This window comes from Bos mutus, chromosome 17 (assembly GCF_027580195.1).
Source record: "Bos mutus isolate GX-2022 chromosome 17, NWIPB_WYAK_1.1, whole genome shotgun sequence".
Lineage (NCBI taxonomy): Eukaryota > Metazoa > Chordata > Mammalia > Artiodactyla > Bovidae > Bos > Bos mutus.
The window spans coordinates 69,438,734-69,459,509 of NC_091633.1; the positions used below are offsets into that span (position 1 = coordinate 69,438,734).

The 20,776-nt window shown below is 38.0% G+C and overlaps 1 protein-coding gene across 3 annotated transcripts; it reads right to left on the minus strand.

The window, feature by feature from the left end:
- Positions 1-981: 981 nt before the first annotated feature.
- On the minus strand, positions 982-20,726 carry PLRG1 (pleiotropic regulator 1). Of its 3 annotated transcripts, none has more exons than XM_070386681.1 (15): positions 20,604-20,726; positions 18,464-18,570; positions 17,294-17,436; positions 15,208-15,261; positions 13,964-14,057; positions 13,662-13,743; positions 12,030-12,131; positions 10,995-11,087; positions 7,098-7,247; positions 6,906-7,007; positions 6,469-6,571; positions 5,681-5,789; positions 4,579-4,718; positions 4,036-4,125; positions 982-3,315 (listed from the first exon to the last, which is right to left on the minus strand). In XM_070386681.1, exons 1-15 carry the CDS (start codon positions 20,610-20,612, stop codon positions 3,200-3,202), a joined length of 1,494 nt encoding a protein of 497 aa, XP_070242782.1. In that variant the 5' UTR covers positions 20,613-20,726; the 3' UTR covers positions 982-3,199. The 3 variants fall into 3 exon arrangements, with proteins under 3 accessions (XP_070242782.1, XP_070242783.1, XP_005901441.1); XM_070386682.1 differs by lacking the exon at positions 20,604-20,726 and adding an exon at positions 18,109-18,180 and having other exon boundaries at positions 983-3,315; positions 3,932-4,125; positions 18,464-18,575; XM_005901379.3 differs by having other exon boundaries at positions 987-3,315; positions 3,932-4,125.
- Positions 20,727-20,776: the final 50 nt, after the last annotated feature.

Below are 20,776 nucleotides of genomic sequence, written 5' to 3' on the forward strand. Positions count from 1 at the left end.
AATTTTTTATTTAATGAAAAATGGATTTTGAACTGCCTCTACCTTCTATAAAGATGCTCGTGATTTTTTTGTTATATAAAACAATGTGGTGAACTACATCATTTCCTAATAGGAAACATTTTTAATGAAACTTTCCTTGCACTATTAGACTAAATTAGGTATGTAAAGCTTGATTCTTTTATTAAACTTTAACTTTACTACTGACTTTTGTGTTGATTCATAAGCAAAATGAAATTAAAATTTCCTTTGTGCTTTATTGGATATTTTTGTTATACTCACACTTTAAATCATAAAAAGCTCTCCTTTACCTAGGTCCTAGAAAAATTTAAAGTGCATTGTAATTAGAATTTCACTCTAAATCTGCACAAGCTTGGTGATGTGTGCAGGTGGTTTTTATAGGAGTTGACTATTTCTTCTGTGGTAATCTGTGTAGGTTTTTTGCAAGTCTGCAGTCATAGGAATTTATATAAAAATTTAGGAAAATTTAAAATTTACCATTCTATTTGACTCTTTCAAATATAATAGGCATGGATTTGGACAGAGTTCTCTCCCCCAACCTCCCTTTATCATTTTTATTAGGGTATCTATGATTCTTCTGTTTCTTATCTAAATAGTTTTATCTATTTTAATTTTGTAACCAAAAATTAACATTTAGGTTTATTACTACTAACTGTGTATCTTTATTTCATTATTTCTTATCAATTCTTTTTACTATGTTTTAAAAGCTTCTTCTAATAATTATGTTGAACACATTTGTCTTCATTACTTTTGGATCGGAGTCTGTTAAGACAAAGGGAAGTGAAGAATCAGACAAGAGGTTAGGTTATAAATGGGTAAAGAGAAATGGTACATACCTAGAAACGAACATTTGGTCTAGTGATTTTTTAAGACAGTCATTTTAAATATATATATTATTTAAATTACAACATACTTGTTGATGAGCATCATTTGACAAAAAGGGAATTTATGCTGCAAAAAAGAAAGGGGTTAATTATGAAAGTTAAGTTCTTGAGTAGGCAAGAGTATAAGGCAGTAATTGTATACATACTCAACAGAGTTGTTAGTAGGTGGGTAGTTCATCCTTTGGAAAAGAAGGTGTAATTTTATTTGTAGAAATGAGTGTGGTCACTGCTGATGGCTTACATATGGTGTGTGCTCATAAATCAAAAATGAGTTCAGCTAGCACAGTTGTCTCGCTAACATTTTACAGGTTCTTGAGTGTACTCAGGGCCTAGGCACAGGAAGGTTCAGGTTTAACTTGGGTTGAGGTTTTGCCAAGTAAATACAAAGAACAAAGGCACACACAAGAAATCCTGCTTAAGATTTCATGAGGTTCGTGACCATACATGGTGGAAACTTTCTGCAAGAAGATTCAACAGCACCACAATACAGAACAGCATGAATCAGGGAAATGGATTTTTCTCATGCTCTTCAGAATTTGATACTTGTGTCTAACAAGCAGAGTAAGCGGAAGCTTTGCTAGGCAGGATGACAAGGGCTATATCATCCTCACCTCCTTGTTCTAACAGTTTCTCCTTGTCTTTTGGACCAGGCTTTGGACAGTATTCACCTCTATGATCTTTCTTCTGTTGGAAGGCATAATTCATCTCTCAGGGATGCAAGTGCCGTGTTTTTTTTTTTTTTATTTAAGTTTACAAAATACATGCTTATAGAAAATTAAAACATTATAGAAATATATGAAGCCAATCATGAAAGTTCTCCCATAATTCCACTCTCACAAAGCCACTGATAACAATGTGGTGTTACTTTCCTATTATTTTTTAGAACATTAACAAGTTATCAAAAAAAATGCTTGTACAACTTCCTTTTTCATATAACAGTAAAATTTGGACATCTTATTATTCCAGAGATATTTCTCACTCTTTATGGAGAGAAACTGAAAATACCATAATATATTAAGCCCTTATTGTTATAACGGACATCTGGGCTAGTTTTAATTAAAGAACAAAGGTGAAATGAACTTGCTGTGTACACTTGTCAGATTATTCATATTAGGCAGTTTCCTAGTAATTTCATTTCTAATGAAGAGTTGGCCAAAGATTCCAAGCATTTTCAATATACTCTGGAAAACTACCCTCCCTAAAGGCTTAACAACTACATTCCCACCTACAGCATGCAAGATGGGACACATATATTTGGAAATCCTTATTCAAAATTATGGTTTAATTTCTTCATTTGAAACTATAAACTGATTGTTCTTATAATTGTGTTTTCTAACTATAGAAAGTAAAGTGTGATAAATTTTCTTGACTGATAGGGCATGAGGATCCTAAGGATAGAGGCACAGGCATCAAAAACTTAAACTTTTCTATGGAGTCTCTGCAAAAGACTGCAATCCTCAGTATAGCTTCAAACAATTGGTATCTCCAGTTACTTCTCCAGGGTTTGATACCTATATTGGTAACCTACTGCTTGTGGAATAAAACTGAAACTCAAAACACAAGCTTTCCCTACAGCTGTTCTCATTCAAGTGCAGCAGACAGCTCTCTGTTCCTGGAACATACACCTCTTGAATGTCTGGTTTTTGAGTTCACACCTTGCCTTAGAATACCCTTTCTTTCTGTGACCTCTCAAGACTCAGCTCAAACACCACTGACTCCATGAAGTCTTCCACAATCATTCCCAAGGAAAAAAAATGGGCTTTTCCTCTGTGTTATCCTGGTTTTTCACTGGCACTTCTATGATAGTATTTCTGTAGTAAGCTGCTGAAAGTGGAAGTCTTAAAGGACAGATACATTTTATCTGTATACTTTCTGAATAGTACCTAGTGCAGAACTTTGCAGAACATGTGCTCAAAAACTGTTGGTGAGATAAACATACATAAGACTTAAAAATCCTTTAATCCCAAAATATCAATCACAGATACCAGTATTTAAGGGTTTAAGAGAAAGATTACTCCCCTCAAAACATGTCCTACTAAAGTAAGCAGTTTTGTAAGTTAAAAAAAAGGGGGTGTGTTTTAATAGAAGTGGCAAATCATTCTGTTTAGGATAGTTATAGTCAAAAAACTCACATATGCTTGATATCTACATCTTACTTTCTAGGATCTCAAACTGTTAATTTTAGAAATAAAAACATGGGGGAGGACAGTTCATTGTAAAATATGAAAATGCAATGATTCAAGCATGAGTTTTTGCTTTATATTCCTAGCCAGAGCACAAATGACTGGATATTCTCATCAAGGCCAAGCTAAAAAGAAACAAAAAAACAAAAACTGCAACCACAATGAACACATCAAAATCTCTTTCTCTTGATAATTTCTGGCTTCCAGCTGACTGGATGAGTTTCTTCTGTCTAAAAACAGAAAAGTAAGTAAGTTAAAACAAAGTATTACTGATCTCCTTCATATTTAATAAGTTCCTTTCTAACAAAAATAAGGCACTTATTCTAAATTATATTACTTGGCATTATACATATAGCAGTTCTTTAACAATTTTAAGATAGGTGACAAACTTTTGGCATTACCTGATTATTTATTATCTAATAAATATTAAGATAAATAATATTTAATATCTAATAAAGGATGAATGCATTTGCTACAAATTCAGTTCATGGTGCTTCATTTTAAATCTAATGGTTTCTAGATATTCTAGTAACACCTAAGATTCTGATTCTAGAATTAATTTGCATAGCAATCTATTTTTTTGCTGTTATTCTTAGGGTAAGATTTTCTTAATAACTCTAATAAGCAAAGTTGAGATAAAATCAAAACTATCTACAGATTTGCTTCATCAATGAAACCAATGCAACAATCTATGAGCAGACACTATTCAGCATGACAAATGTTTTAGTTTTATGAAGATTATTTCCTCTCCTGATAATTTCAATAGCTTTAAAATGAGAAAATGCCTGGAAAATTGGTAAAGCTGATATATTCTACTTTAAAATATCTATGAAATACAGAACTTACTGCTGTATCATCCTCTTTGTACACTTTTATGGTTTTATCAGCTTCAGCAGTTAGTAATCGACTTTCAGACTGATCGAAAGCACAAGCAAATATTCCTGACTCACTGTCCAAAGACCCAGGCTGCACTGCTGCGTGAACCCTCTGGAAATTGTAGCCAGTTCTCCAGTCCCAGAGATGCATAGTGCCATTGTCAGCTTAAAGGGAAAGACAGGTTAGACCAAGTGTCCCCTCAACAGTTCAGCCTGACAAACACTTATTAAGGACCCATCCTCAGCCAAGCACCATGGAGTTATAAAGATACATAATACACAGGCACTTAAGCTCCTCTTAACATCAATTTGTCTACTTTCATTTGTGCTTAATTCAGAATTTATTATAGATCTCAAAAAGCATCACAAAATGACATTCAACTTCAAAACACACAACCAAACTTTAGATGATTTCTGGCATAAATCCTTAACTTAGATCTATCAATGTGGGAACTTAAAGAGAACTGAACTATGAAATATGCTATATGTATTATGAATTTGCATGAATACACATGTTAAACACGCAAGTTCTATTCTAATACGTCAGTGTAATGACTTAGAAATTTTATTCGCTAAAAAAAAATAGACTAAAACATATTTATCATAAAAATACTTTACCTCCAGATACAAGCACTCCATCAGAATTTACTGTCAATGTGTTAATAATAGCATTGTGACCAGAAAGATTTTGAATGAAACTTCCATCGGGGAATTTCCACTGTTTTATGTTATCTGGAGAACCAGATGCAAATGTGTAACTGAAATAAGAAAAGAATTAATAATAAAGTAAACAAAGTTAAATACAATGTGGATTTAAAAAAAAATCTTATTATGGCTACATTTTGCATGTATCATCAGAATCTATGTAGTTTTGGCAAAATATTATCATCATACCAAGATAAAAATATCAAGACAAAAAGATCTGTTCCAACTTATATCAGATTTCTAAATTACTTTAAATGTATAAGTCCTAGATTGAAGTTATATTCTCCTCTCATTTCCCCAGTGCTCTACACTGAGCTAAAGCAATAAACATACAACCCCCTAAACTCACATGAAGGGCAAGGGGTGATGTAAGTGTTTTGGAGAAAGCGAGAGAGAAAGCCAGAAGAAGAGAGAAAGAAGAAGTAAGAGAAGGAGAGGAAGAGAGAAGGGAGTCAGGGAGAGGAAGAAAGGGAGTGAGGGAGACAGGGATCGGAAGGAGGAGACAAGATAAAGGCAGGGAAGGTGGGGAGGGAGGCGAGGCAGGAGACGAGTGACCTTGGGAGTGCCAGGGGACAGGGTTTTACAGACAGCAGGTTGTGATGTTATGCTCCATCTCTCTGTGAATAATGTTCATGATACCTACTATTTTTTTCCTATGAATATTAATTTTTTCATTATGAAATTAACTATTCTATGTTTAGTCCAGTGTCCAATAGTATTTTTGTCCAAAACATTAAATCTAGCGACTATTAGCTTCCATTATGACATGCAGCCTGTCACCATGATTTATTTGTATTATCTCATTTGACATCATTTTTCACCATGTAGAAAGTTTTCTTCATCTTATGGAGGACAAGAAAAATACTTCACAAGGAAAATAAAGGAAATGCAAGCTCATAAATGGAACAGGTCTGAAAAATGACTAAATGACTACCAAAGTAGTACTAATTTTGCTATTTCTGAATTATACTAAGAATTGAGGAAGAAGAGAAGCTACTTAGGAAAACAGACTTACTGTCTTGGATGTAAAACCACAGCTCTGACTGATTTTTTGTGATTTGTTAATGTGACTCTTGTTTTTCCAGCCACCAAATCCCATAATCGTATTGTAGTATCATGGCTTCCTGTAAGGAGAATCCCCAAAATACAGACCAGAAAAAAAGAATGCAAGAGTTAAATATAATAAAACCTGAAGCATTCTTCTACAGACACATATATATGGAACGAAAGTTGTATCAATCTTTGACTAATTGCTTTCTATACTTTCAAAATATTTGGTTGATTTTAATTCTTAAATGTAATAAATGCTTAGTACACTGTCATCTGAAGAGCCAGAACAAACGTGAAAACAAATACATAATGTTATTCCCTAGTGGAGAGGAAGGCAAAAACTCTAATGATTATTTAAATAAAACAAGGGAAGGAATTATTTTCTAGTCTTAAAGATTCATTGCTATTAACCATGTTTGAAGCAAAGCAAGACTCAAATCAGTTCTAAAAGTCCGGGGTACTGCGTCTTCTAACATTAATTTCTTAGACTGCTAATTTTGAAACTATAAAACAGCACTTAGTTGTATCTAATAGCACTACTTTCTAGTCAGACATTACATGATACAAAGATTCTATGATATATAAAACTTATGACATAAAAACAGAATTAAATGTTACCACAATAAATTTCAAGTGCACACAGAAACACTGAATATACAACACAAAGCAAGAATCACAGTAAATATGAAAAGTATATAATCATAATGCACGCTGATATGAATATACCGTAAACTTGAAAAGTACGGATCATACCAGTGATAATTTGTGGTTCCGCAGCCTGACACCTCACTGTAGCCACTGCATTAGTATGTCCAGATAATGTGTGTACACTGGCTTTAGTTCTCACATCCCAAATCTATAAAAACAGCACACAATACCATCAATGAAAACAGGTATTCCCATCTTCAGGCAAGTAACAAGATCAATTCAAGCATGGGAACTGACTAGAAAACTGTGTCGACCTGTCTGAACAGAATGAAGAAAGTGTGTAAATGAAATAACCTGTCACATTTCAGGGGCAGGTCCACCCAACAGTGGACATGGTGAGGCCACAGAGCTGGGGATGAAGACTAGGTGGGGTACTGACGGGTCAAAGTAAGGATCTTGAAATTCTCTATCCAGAAACACAGACCTCAGGATCGCACCCTGCAGGGAGCAGTGTATGCACAGATGGGCTCCAGTCCACTTACCCGTGCGGTTGAGTCTCGGCTACAGGTCACCAGCACATCGATGGTTGGGTGCAAATCCAAGCCGTACACGGCACTCAGATGTCCATGATAGTGCCTTATAACCTAAAAAAGAAGGGAGGAGAGTTAACATATCTGTAACTGGGAAGATAAATAGGGGCTCATGATGCTTTCAGTCCTCAGCTCCACACATACCTTATTATACTCGAGATCCCAGCATTTGACTTGCTTGTCTTCTCCACAGGAGAACAGGTACGGGCTCCTCGTGCTCACTATCACACCACGTACTGTGCTTATGTGCCCAGTTAACGACAGTTTCAACTTGCCACTAGCCAAGTCCCAAATCTGCAATCAAAAAATACTTAATTTTACTCTTGCTGATTATTTCAAAGCAAATTTTTAGAATCTTAATGTTAAAATTGTCATCAAAAGTGAAAGATAAAAACATATAAAAATATAAAAGTTTGCAAAATAACCCCATCACCAAAAATAAAAGCAGGAGAAAGAGAATTAAAAGGCATGCTCAAACTGGGAAAGTATTTGCATAGATGACAAAAAGTTCTTAATATATAAAGGGTACTGAGCCAAAGAATGAATACTGAGGTATTAAATTAGTCAAGGATGGCATCAACTTAAAAAGAAATCCTGAAAAGTAGCAAATAAAGTATTAAAAAGTTCAACCTTACTACAAATTTAATATACAGTTTTCTTTTTTAAAGATTAGATATTCATTTCTACTTATACTAGCATGTTAAGTTGCTTCAGTCATGTTCAACTCTTTGTGACCCTATGGTCTGTAGCCTGCCAGGCTCCTCTAGAGGTCCATGGGATTCTCCAGGCGAGAAACTGGACTGGGTTGCTATGCCCTCCTCCAGGGGATCTTCCCAACTCTGGGATCAAACCCACATTTCCTGCAGTGCAGGCGGATTCTTTACCGCTGAGCCACCAGGGGAGCCCATCATATTCATAGGTATTTTTAAAGAAACATAAGTAATGTCCTGAAAAGGATCCTCTCACATTCTGCAAGCATCAATTCACCCATTTTGGAAAATAATTTAACTTTTGGGTATCAACTTCAAGAATGTCTGACCTTTTAATACTTTTTCTGGCAAACTATAACAAAGCAATACAGAAAATACAGAAAAAACAATAGAGAAAATTTAAAATACAGAAAAAGCTTTCAGTTCAGTTGCTCAGTCGTATCTGACTCTTTGCGACCCCATGAATCCCAGGACGCCAGGCCTCCTTGTCCATCACCATCTCCCGGAGTTCACTCAAACTCACATCCATCAAGTCGGTGATGCCATCCAGCCATCTCATCCTCTGTCGTCCCCTTCTCCTCCTGCCCCCAATCTCTCCCAGCATCAGAGTCTTTCCAATGAGTCAACTCTTCGCATGAGGTGGCCAAAGTACTGGAGTTTCAGCTTCAGCATCATTCCCTCCAAAGAAATCCCAGGGCTGATCTCCTTCAGGATGGACTGGTTGCATCTCCTTGCAGTCCAAGGGACTCTCAAGAGTCTTCTCCAACACCACAGTTCTAAAGCATCAATTCTTCGGCGCTCAGCTTTCTTTATAGTCCAATTCTCACATCCATACATGACCACAGGAGAAACCATAGCCTTGACTAGACGGACCTTTGTTGCCAAAGTAATGTCTCTGCTTTTGAATATGCTATCTAGGTTGGTCATAATTTTTCTTCCAAGGAGTAAGCGTCTTTTAATTTCATGGCTGCAGTCACCATCTGCAGTGATTTTGGAGCCCCCAAAAATAAAGTCTGACACTGTTTCCACTGTTTCCCCATCTATTTCCCATGAAGTGATGGGACCGGATGCCATGATCTTTGTTTTCTGAATGTTGAGCTTTAAGCCAACTTTTTCACTCTCCTCTTTCACTTTCAAGAGGCTTTTTGGTTCTTCTTCACTTTCTGCCATAAGGGTGGTATCATCTGCATATCTGAGGTTATTGATATTTCTCCTGGCAATTTTGATTCCAGCTTGTGCTTCTTCCAGCCCAGCGTTTCTCATGATGTACTCTGCATAGAAGTTAAATAAGCAGGGTGACAATATACAGCCTTGATGAACTCCTTTTCCTATTTGGAACCAGTCTATTGTTCCATGTCTAGTTCTAACTGTTGCCTCCTGACCTGCATATAGGTTTCTCAAGAGGTAGGTCAGGTGGTCTGGTATTCCCATCTCTTTCAGAATTTTCCACAGTTTATTGTGATCCACACAGTCAAAGGCTTTGGCATAGTCAATAAAGCAGAAATAGATGTTTTTCTGGAACTCTCTTGCTTTTTTGATGATCCAGTGGATGTTGGCAATTTGATCTCTGGTTCCTCTGCCTTTTCTAAAACCAGCTTGAACATCAGGAAGTTCACGGTTCATGTACTGCTGAAGCCTGGCTTGGAGAATTTTGAGCATTACTTTACTAGCGTATGAGATGAGTGCAATTGTGCGGTAGTTTGAGCATTCTTTGGCACTGCCTTTCTTTGGGATTGGAATGAAAACTGACCTTTTCCAGTCCTGTGGCCACTGCTGAGTTTTCCACGTTTGCTGGCATTTCGAGTGCAGCACTTTCACCGCATCATCTTTCAGGATTTGGAATAGCTCAACTGGAATTCCATCAACTCCACTAGCTTTGTTCATAGTGATGCTTTCTAAGGCCCACTTGACTTCACATTCCAGGATGTCTGGCTCTAGGTCAGTGATCACAACATTGTGATTATCTGGGTCGTGAAGATCTTTTTTGTACAGTTCTTCTGTGTATTCTTGCCATCCCTTCTTAATATCTTCTGCTTCTGTTGGGTCCATACCATTTCTGTCCTTTATTGAGCCCATCTTTGCATGAAATGTTCTCTTGGTATTTTTAATTTTCTTGAAGAGATCTCTAGTCTTTCCCACTCTGTTGTTTTCCTCTATTTCTTTGCATTGATCACTGAGGAAGGCTTTCTTATCTCTTCTTGCTAGTCCTTGGAACTCTGCATTCAGATGCTTATATCTTTCCTTTTCTCCTTTGATTTTCGCTTCTCTTGTTTTCAGAGCTATTTGTAAAGCTATTTGAAAAAGCTTTAGGCCCACACTAATTACACAAAAGCATTGCTTATGATAGTTAAAAATGAGGAAGCTAAAAAACTTTAATGTTCAACAGTAGGAAAACAGACTACAGCGTATCCAATGATAACAATACTATAGAAGCACTTAAAAAGATGTTCAGAGGAGGGGTGGATAGGCAGTTTGGGATTCAGAGATGCAAACTAGTATATATAGAACTGACAGACAACAAGGTCCTAATATATGGCTCAGGGAACTATATTCAATATCCTGTAATAAACCATTCACATATATACATGTATACACACACACATGTATATGGGGCTTCCCAGGTAGCACTAGTGGTAAAGAACTCGCCTGCCAATGCAGGAGACGTAAGAAACACAGGTTGATTCCTGGGTTGGGAAGATCCCCTGAAGAAGGGAACGGCTACCCACTCCAGTATTCTGGCCTGGAGAATTCCATGGACTGTATAGTCCATGGGGTCTCAAAGACTCAGACACAACTGAGTGACTTTCACTTTCACTTAAGTGAAAAAAAACCTGGGACAGAATTACATATTTGAACATGAATGTTTAAAAGATACACATTTATAACCACAGGAAAAATGCTCAGAAGAAAATGCAGATACACATACACAGAGAAGTTAAAAATAAATTTATTCAAATATCTGACAGTAATAGGATTATGTATGGGTCTACATTCTTTTCTTCTCCTTAACATTTTCCACACTTTTTAATAGATAAGCCTGCTTTAATTTTGTAATCAGAAGGGGAAAAAATATGAAGGAATTACTTGGAGACAGTCAGCATGCACTATCTGGAAAAAAACTGTTGTTTAAATACCACTTTCTCAAACAGATACTTATTTGGGACATTTAACTGGTACAAATTATTTTAACAGGCAATAAATTTTACTGCACACTCAGGTCTACAAATCAGAGAACTACAACAGCAGTTACCCAGAGGAAATAACTTAAAACACATTAAAATTACATGGCAAACAAAAAGTCATATTTACTTTTTTCTTGTTTTCTTATTACCTTTATAGTTCTGTCAGCAGATCCAGTAACAAACCACTGATTTCCAGGTTCGACAGCAATACATCGAACCCAGCCAAGATGCCCACTGATCACCTGTATTAAGGAAAAAAGACAGAATGAGCAAGCTCACTATACATAAACTAAAGCTGATTCAATTTCAAGTCATCATGCTTGTGTTAAATTTCATCCAATCTGACTTGCCCTACCCCATCCTCAAATGATAAGTTTATAAGATTAACTGCTAATTAGATTTTAAGATAAGTGTTAAATTATCTTCAACTGGTGAATGGATGAATATGCAAACTGTGGTATATCTATACAATGGATTACTGCTTGACAATAAGAAGGAATGCATTAATACATGCAACAACTTAGATGAATCTAAATGCAGTAAGCTGAGTGAAGAAACTCAGCCCCAAAAGATATATACTGAATTTACGATACAACTGAAAAGCACAACTATAATGATAGAAAACAGATGAAAGGTTGGCAGGGTAGGGAAGGGTGTGATTATAAAAAACAGCCCAGGGGTATGTGTGAATTGATAGAAGTTCTAATTATCCAGATTGTGGTAGTGGCTAACCAAGTTTATAACCTTTAAGATTTATTAGATCTATACACCAAAAGAAAGTCTATTCTATAGTCTGGTGACATGTACAGCTGTCTGTTTCCTACTATTTACATTTTACTTAATATTTGGTACATTTGAAATGTCCTGATGCATTGATTTTCTCCTTGACCTTCATAAAGACACCTCAAACACATTCCTAAATTTATTTTGTGTGCTCTCCATTCAGGAGCTTTCATCAATATTTTATACTACATTTTATACAAAATATAAGTATATAACTTCTACTTAATGAAGTTTACTTTCCAAGATATCTTTTAAGATAGTGCCTAACCCCCTTCCCCCCAACCCCAAACTACCAGCTGTCATATAGTCACTGTTTCCTCTTTATTCTAGCCCTTGGCTCTTGTTTAACTGGAAAGCAGTGATCATGTTTCTGTAGTGCAATGACAGACAGGGTCACTCACTCTGTAGAGTTTCCAGGGTGGGTGCCACTGGGGTTTTGGCATTGTAGGGGCTTTTTTAGCCATCAGTGCAGAGTTCTTGGCATTGCTACCCTCCATAACAACCTAGATAAGGAAAAGATTATATTATTATTAAAGACATCCTATCTACAATTTCATGTTATCAATTCTAAAATGGAAAGTCAAGAGGATTTATGAAAGGCTTTTTTTTCCTTAAAGGAAAGCTGAAAAATATTTGCATACCCAGAAAATGAGTCTAAGACTTCCAATCAGAACTATATGTTCTGTTTGTTAAGTTTGACTTTAAAACACAAAAAATCTCATGAGGCAAAACCTTAGCATTGAAAGCACATATCACTGTGCATGGGTTCAAAACCCAATTCTGTCCATTACCAGCTGAAGACCTGAGGTAAGAAATTAAGGCATTTCTGTGCCTCATTAGTAAAATGGAAATAACAGCAACTGCCCCACAGAGCGATTCCGAGGACTATGACAGAGTGGTTAGTGCTCAACATAAACTTCAATTTTTAAGTAACTGTAAGTGGATTAATGCCACTGCCTTTGTCACGTTTTAACATTATTGATCTAATATTACAAAGGAGATTGAAAGTTCCTTCTATTTATCTCCTACAAAAGTATTTCAAGACTATATAAGGGTATACTAGCTGATATAACCATCTACTGCTAGCATCCCATCCAAAAAATACTGAAGTCTGTAAACCGCCTGTGCTCAAGAGGCTTACGTTATATCCCAAGCAGGCAGAAAGTCTGGGAAGATCCTGTGAATGGAGGCTAAAGAAAAATGTGGTGGGAGGACTACAAATTTACTCACTTCATAAAGCAACTGCACAACAAACTGAGGAAGTAAGGCCTGTACTTATGTCAAGTGACAGCATAATAAAGCAAACTGCATTTTTAGTTATTCTTTCTACAACTACTTTCATTGGTAACAACAGCTGCCACTTACTTACAGATAAATTATATATTTTTAAATGCTCATTTATAAAATACTAGTTGTATAGCCTATGAATACTATAATGCCAATAGCACTCAACTCAAACAGGATAAACCAACTGAGAGCTTAATAAAAGACACTTCACATCTAACACATACTAATACAAGCTTCAGAACAACAGTGCTTGTATTTTTAATACTGGGTAACAAACAGCAACATCACAGTATCCTCATCAAAATAACTGTCACGCCCAACATGCAAGTAAGACACAGGATTAATAGAACTTCTTTTGTCAGTTCACTAGCAACTTAAATTTTAGGGCTATGAAATATTAACAATGAGCTCAGGAAGAGTCTGCCTGCTATTGCAGGAGACCTGGGTTCAATACCTGGGTTGGGAAGATCCCATGGAGAAGAGAGTGGCAACCCATTCCAGTATTAATGCCTGGAAAATTCCTTGGGCAGAGGTGCCTGGAGGGCTACAGTCCCTGGGGTCACAAAGGGTCGGACAGGACTGAGCGACTAACACTTTCACTTTTAGGCTGCTATTTACTTGAAAAATCCCAAGGAAAATGTTCATTCATTTAACATTTCAGGTGAGACTCTTAAGAGTAAAGGGACACAGGCAGTATGCTCCACAGTCAGAAACCCGCAGCACGGCAAGATTCGACACAGACTCACCGCCCCTGCAGGCTGCGCACGGTCAGGAGCCCCGGGGTGCCGGTATTCACCGCCAGCAGGCACAGGACGATTTGCATCAGCTCTGAGGAAAATGAAAAGAACCGGCACACTGTAAGTAAGCAATGCCTCCAGTCACTTCATCTGCAGGACTGACTCTTTTTAAAAAGTTTTTGTAAGCACTGGTAAAGGAAAATGTCACATAATACATAATTACAAAGAAACAAATTTAAATATGAGAAAAAAATGTTAAAGCAGTAAACTATGCTTTCAAAATCTTTGTAATTTAGAAGCATATTTCCTACCTGGCTTGAGAAGCAGGTAATGCCACAGCTAAGGACTGTGCAGCTGATTCACTTGGCATTCTTTGGATCTTAGTGTCTGCTGTCAAAGCAACCCCTGTTAAAATTAGAAAAAAATCAACTATTTTTAGTATCTATCTTTGCTTTCATTTATATGCATTTACAATAAAAAACTGGAGTAAGACATGCCAAAAAGGAAATGTTAATTATCTCCAGATGGTGATATTATAAAAATTTTTATTATATTTTGCAGGCCTTTTGTTTTTAACTCTTCTATAATAAATATTGCTCAATGTATATCTCAAATTTATCTCACACATTTAATCAAAATAGTTTGATATGAACATAGCCCAACATAGTAGTTAAATTTAATACATAATAGTTAAATCTCTATTATCTTAGGATACTACTTTCAAATATAAAAATTAAGCAATTCCCCAAATACTAACAGAGTGTTTCCAAGGGTAAATGTAAATTCCTACAACAAAAAGCACTAATTTATCTATACTTTCAATGTGATGAATTCTGTCCTCTAAAATTACTAGAATCTAGATATACTAAGGCAACCCACTCGAGTACTCTGCCTGGAAAATCCCATGGACGGAGGAGCCTGGAAGCTGCAGTCCATGGGGTTGCTAAGAGTCGGGCACAACTGAGCGACTTCACTTTCACTTTTCACTTTCATGCATTGGAGAAGGAAATGGCAACCCACTCTAGTGTTCTTGCCTGGAGAATCCCAGGGACGGCGGAACCTGGTGGGCTGCCGTCTATGGGGTCGCACAGAGTTGGACACGACTGAAACGACTTAGCAGCAGCAGCAGATATACTAAGCTTTGTGTCCTCCACTCTGTGACTGTGGCCACTCTACTTGTGTGCTAATTCCTCTACACGCACAACATAGCCAGGATATGTTTCTATCATACCTGCTTCTACATGAACATTTTCAACACTTTTATAAGCTTAGTGATATTAATGTGTCTAACTAAACCTTCAGGTAATAAGCTTGTCTTAGCCCAGAGCAGTCTTTTGAATTCTTAGCACAGTGACTGATGAAAAATAGGTGCTTAATTTAGTTTGCAGAATGACTGCATATGAAACTTAAGTTAATTCTTATCTAAAATGCTCTGCCTGAATATCTGGTTATGGAGCTTATCTTATATTCTACAGGCAATGGGGATCATATTATTGGCTCATTCGTGGAAATATAAGTGACCATAAGACATTTTCAAATATAACAGTTCACTTACCAGGTCCTGGTGGATACGGATGTGTACCTGTCACCAAATATTCAACTTCTTGTCCTACCAAAAGAAAGAGTGAGAAAGAAAATTCATCAATGGCAAAATTACCTTATATACACATGCTATTTCTTTTAATGAATTAAATAATATTAAATTATCAACTGGATTTCTTAAATTTTCCCAACTAATCAAGTCTCAGAAATAAGGTAAGTTGATCATTTTTGTTTTGGCTTCTGGAGACATATACACAGCTATTTCCTTGGCCGTTTGCTGATGTGAGGTCAAGAAAGCTTGTAAGTTTGTTACACAGCAATGTAATAGCAATAGAAAGGCCATCCTGGCAAGTAAGAATCCACTCAGGCTTACCTTCTAAGAAAATGGTTTTCTTGTGGAACCCTGGATTATCTTTATTCACTATGATTTTAGTACTTAATATCACCTTTCTGAATTATAGCCAAAACAGACAGATGCCCTCTCCACAGGTTAGGAATTTTCCCTTTAGTCTCCACTATGAGAAAGGCAATGCCAAAGAATGCTCAAACTACCGCACAGTTGCACTCATCTCACATGCTAGTAAATTAATGCTCAAAATTCTCCAAGCCAGGCTTCAGCAATACGTGAACCGTGAACTTCCTGATGTTCAAGCTGGTTTTAGAAAAGGCAGAGGAATCAGAGATCAAATTGCCAACATCTGCTGGATCATGGAAAAAGCAAGAGAGTTCCAGAAAAACATCTATTTCTGCTTTATTGACTATGCCAAAACCTTTGACTGTGTGGATCACAATAAACTGTGGAAAATTCTTCAAGAGATGGGAATACCAGACCACCTGACCTGCCTCTTGAGAAATCTGTATGCAGGTCAGGAAGCAACAGTTAGAACTGGACATGGAGCAACAGACTGGTTCCAAATAGGAAAAGGAGTACGTCAAGGCTGTATATTGTCACCCTGCTTATTTAACTTAAATGCAGAGTACATCACGAGAAACGCTGGACTGGAAGAAACACAAGCCGGAATCAAGATTGCCAGGAGAAATATCAATAACCTCAGATATGCAGATGACACCACTCTTATGGCAGAAAGTGAAGAGGAACTCAAAAGCCTCTTGATGAAAGTGAGAGAGGAGAGTGAAAAAGTTGGCTTAAAGCTCAACATTCAGAAAACGAAGATCATGGCATCTGGTCCCATCACTTCATGGGAAATAGATGGGGAAACAGTGGAAATAGTGTCAGAATTTATTATTTTGGGCTCCAAAATCACTGCAGATGGTGATTGTGGCCATGAAATTAAAAGACACTTACTCCTTGGAAGGAAACTTATGACCAACCTAGATAGCATATTCAAAAGCAGAGACATTACTTTGCCAACAAAGGTCCATGTAGTCAAGGCTATGGTTTTTCCTGTGGTCATGTATGGAGGTGAGAGTTGGACTGGGAAGAAGGCTGAGCGCCGAAGAATTGATGCTTTTGAACTGTGGTGTTGGAGAAGACTCTTGAGAGTCCCTTGGACTGCAAGGAGATCCAGCCAGTCCATTCTGAAGGAGATCAGCCCTGGGATTTCTTTGGAGGGACTGATGCTAAAGCTGAAACTCCAGTACTTTGGCCACCTCATGCGAAGAGTTGACTCATTGGAAAAGACTCTGATGCTGGGAGGGATTGGGGGCAGGAGGAGAAGGGGACGACAGAGGATGAGATGGCTGGATGGCATCACTGCCTCAATGGACGTGAGTCTGAGTGAACTCCGGGAGTTGGTGACGGACAGGGAGGCCTGGCATGCTGCGATTCATGGGGTTGCAAAGAGTCGGACACGACTGAGCGACTGAACTGAACTGAACTGATGACTATCATCAAATCCTAAGAATCTCTGTCATCATCATAACAGTTTTTCAATTTCATATAAGGAAAAAAATCCACCAACCAATAATCTCACTCATTATGAGGAAATCAGGACTTCTACTATAATCTTGGTATAGCTGTTAAATAGGGTTGTGATTCTAAGAAGTCCTTCTAGGAGGAGCACTAATAAGATATTTTCATTTTTCTATTTTTAAAATTCACATTTAAATCCTGACAATTCTGACAAAACCACGCTCACCTTGATTGGCAGGATACTGTTTGTGTCCATATGAATCTGACGCATTCTGAGGGACTTTCTCTTTAAGATTTTCTTTGGAAGTAGGCATATGCAACACAGGACCATATTCATTACGCAGCTTGATTGCCATTTTCCGTTTGTGACTATTTAAAAATTATAAACACAAAAATGTATCTTTGAGTACTTTAAATATATTTATGAATGTAAATATATTCATAGATAGCTAGGACACAAATTTTTAAATAGCTTAAGCTTGCCTAATCTTAATGTAGAAAACGTTTCTGGTAAGATTTTAAAGTTAAACAACATTTTAAAAAATTTCCAAGTGCATTTCCAAACTTTGTTCACAATCTACCACACAGCATCCATTAAGCTGAGTATGTTTCAGTTTGTTGACCAATTATAAAAAACCTTCATGTTGATTTATCGAAGGTCTAACTGATGTTAAAATATATAGAAACTAATATATCCTTTAAAAAATGTCAGAGTCAATATACTTCCCTTCTATATGTCTAAATGTAAAAATACAGTTAAGAGCTTCTATAGTAACCTTTCCTGGATATATCTAGAAAGACTAATTAAAACTAATCCCAGTACTTAGTTCAGTATTTTACAAAGAAATGCAAGTACTATGCTACTTTTAAGGACAGCCCACTTTGTTAATTAAATATAAATGCTTGTTTGAGTAATTAGGTAGATTTTAAAAGAAGGGTAAAGGACAAAGAAGGAACACTGCACATAATGCAATCCCAGACTGGAGCTGGAGATGTAGAACCAAAAATATGCCACCACTCAAGAATCTTCATCATACTAACGAGAAAAGATGGGAGTAGAAGTACTGGCCAGGTACAATTTCAGCTCAGCAAGGCTCTGAGAGCAGCAGGAAGCTGAAAGCACATACAAAGTGATTGATTATAAAATATAACACCTAAAAGGGACTCTCCTAATTACTGGGTATTTGTAAAATGCAATTAATTAAGGGGAATTTTTCTGTAAAAAGCCAAAAAGTAGTTAAATCAGCTTAAATTATGCCAAAACATCATTCATTACTAATAGATCTCCTAAAAGTTAGTATTACTCACTAATTTTTAAAGGTTCCCCTCTCCCTGCTCTCTTCCCCCATTATTAAAAGTTGAAACATTCTAGCAATTGAAAAGGAACTATCCCTACCTCTCTTCATCCAAAGGCACAGGTTTTCCATTATCAGCCACAAACATGTCATGGGTTCTCTTCAACGACCTGAACACAAGCGTGTGTACAGAATGCTTCTGCACCTCCTAGAAAGAAAGAGTGTAATTACATACCTAGCTACAAATTACATACACCATAATCTAAACTGAAGCAAATTAATGATAAACTTTACACCTTTAAATATGTAAAACTTTGTACCACTCACCACAGCTATTTATAACAAGCTATAGGAGTCAAGTTCAGGGAAGAGGAGGAAGCTCCTCTTGGGCCACAGCCCCAGGTTTACCAACCGAGCGATGCCTGAAATCAGTCACTTGTTCAATACACATTTACTGAGTTCCTATTAAATGAGTGCCAGGTATTGTGCTAGAAACTAACAACAGAATAATGAAAAGGCAGCCACCGTCCCTGTGCTCAAGAGGAAACATAAAAATAGGGTAAGTAACTCCATATTTTAATAACTGCTATGAAGGAAACAAGCAGGGGGCTGAGACAAACAGAGCAAGACCTTAGGCTGGTTATGGAAGATCTCTCTGAGGTGGCAGCTAAGCAGAGAAGGAATCAGTCTTGCACAAAATAGAGGTAAGAACAATTCAGGCAGGACTTCTCAGGTGGTACAGCAGATCAGAATCTGCCTGCCAATGCGGGGACACAGGTTCCACCTGGTCGGGGAAGAATCCATAGGCCACAGAACAACTAAAGTCCCTGCGCCACAACTACAGGAGCCTGTGCGCCTCGAGTCTGTGCTCGGCAAAGAGAAGCTGCCGCAATGAGAAGGTCCCGCACGGTAAAGAAGAGTAGCCCCTCCTTCCTTGCAACTGCAGAAAGCCCACGCGCAGGAACGAAGACCAAGAGAAACTGAAAAAAATCAATCAATCAAAAAAAAAAAAAAAATCCAGACAAGGAGAAAAAGCCATATACAAAAGTGTTCTGTAACTGAAATACTGCCAGAAGCTGTAGTACATAATGTACAGTACAGAAGCTGTAGAACATAGTATATGTTCGGTGAAAAGGAGGGTTCGTGCTGGAAGATGAGGTTGTAAGGACAGACAAAGTCCCGGTAAGTTGTTTTTTATACCATTGCAAGACTGTGCATTTTTGCTCTAGTTTTACACAGGGTCACTAAAGTCTCATACAAGAAAAGCTCGATCAACTTAGGTTTTAAACAGATCAATTTGGTGCGGAAGGGAGAGGGATGACAAACGCGGAAGCAAAAAGACCGACCACCTAAAAGCAAATGTATTAGCGCTGGTGGAAGATGATGCGGTCTGAATTCAGGTGATGACAGTGGGCCTAGACAAAGAGCCAAGAATTCTGAGATTAAAATGAACAGAGCTTGCTAACAGAATGATAGTTCAAACTAGAGGGAAATGCAAAAATTCAAGAATGGCTGGTTTTCCCGGAAAAGAGCTTAAATAGAAGACAAAGTGAAGACCAGAGGAGACCACCAGTGAGGACACAGAGTCACTGACTCTACCCAGCAGACGGCGAGTACCTGTTGTCAAACATCGATGTTCAATAAAAGCCACGCCTAAGACCGTGACGAACTCCGTACCCAAGGACCGCGTGAAAACTGGAGTAATTACCTCAGGCTTCCCGCCTAGAAGGCCTTCCCTTACAGCTCAGTTGGTAAAGAAACCGCCTGCAATGCAGGAGACCCCGGCTCCATTCCTGAGTAGGGAAGATCTGCTGGAGAAGGGAAAGGCTACCCACTCCTACCCACTTCAGTATTCCCTGGACTTTCCTTTGGCTCAGCTGGTAAGAGAATCCACCTGCAATGCGGGAGACCTGGGTTCGATCCCTGGGTTGGGAAGATCCCCTTGGAGAAGGCAAATCCAACCCACTTCAGTATTCTAGCCTGGAGAATTCCATGGACTGTATAGTCCATGGGGTAGCAAAGAGTCGGGCACGACTGAGCGACTTTCGCTTCACTTCACAACTCCGGCTTCTTCTCTTCCTCTAGAAAACCTTTCGAGACCACCCGGTCTCGGCCAAACAGCCTCCCCCTCGCAGCCACTACTCTCTTCCCACACTCCCAAACCCTCGATCGCCCACGCCCGCTGCCAAAGAAAAACAATCCAGAAGCAGACGGCCCCTGAGCACCCAAGTGTCACTTTACCTCGACCATGGCTCTGCCGTCTATACAGGCGCTCCAGCAGGGAAGAAGCAGTAGAATCAGGAGGACAGGACAGAAACCGCCGCCACCTCGGCTCAGCCCCTTCCGGAATTGCGCTTCCTGGGCCGGATGTGACGCAAGGTTCCGCGCAGGCGCGCGGGGCGCTCGCAGACCTT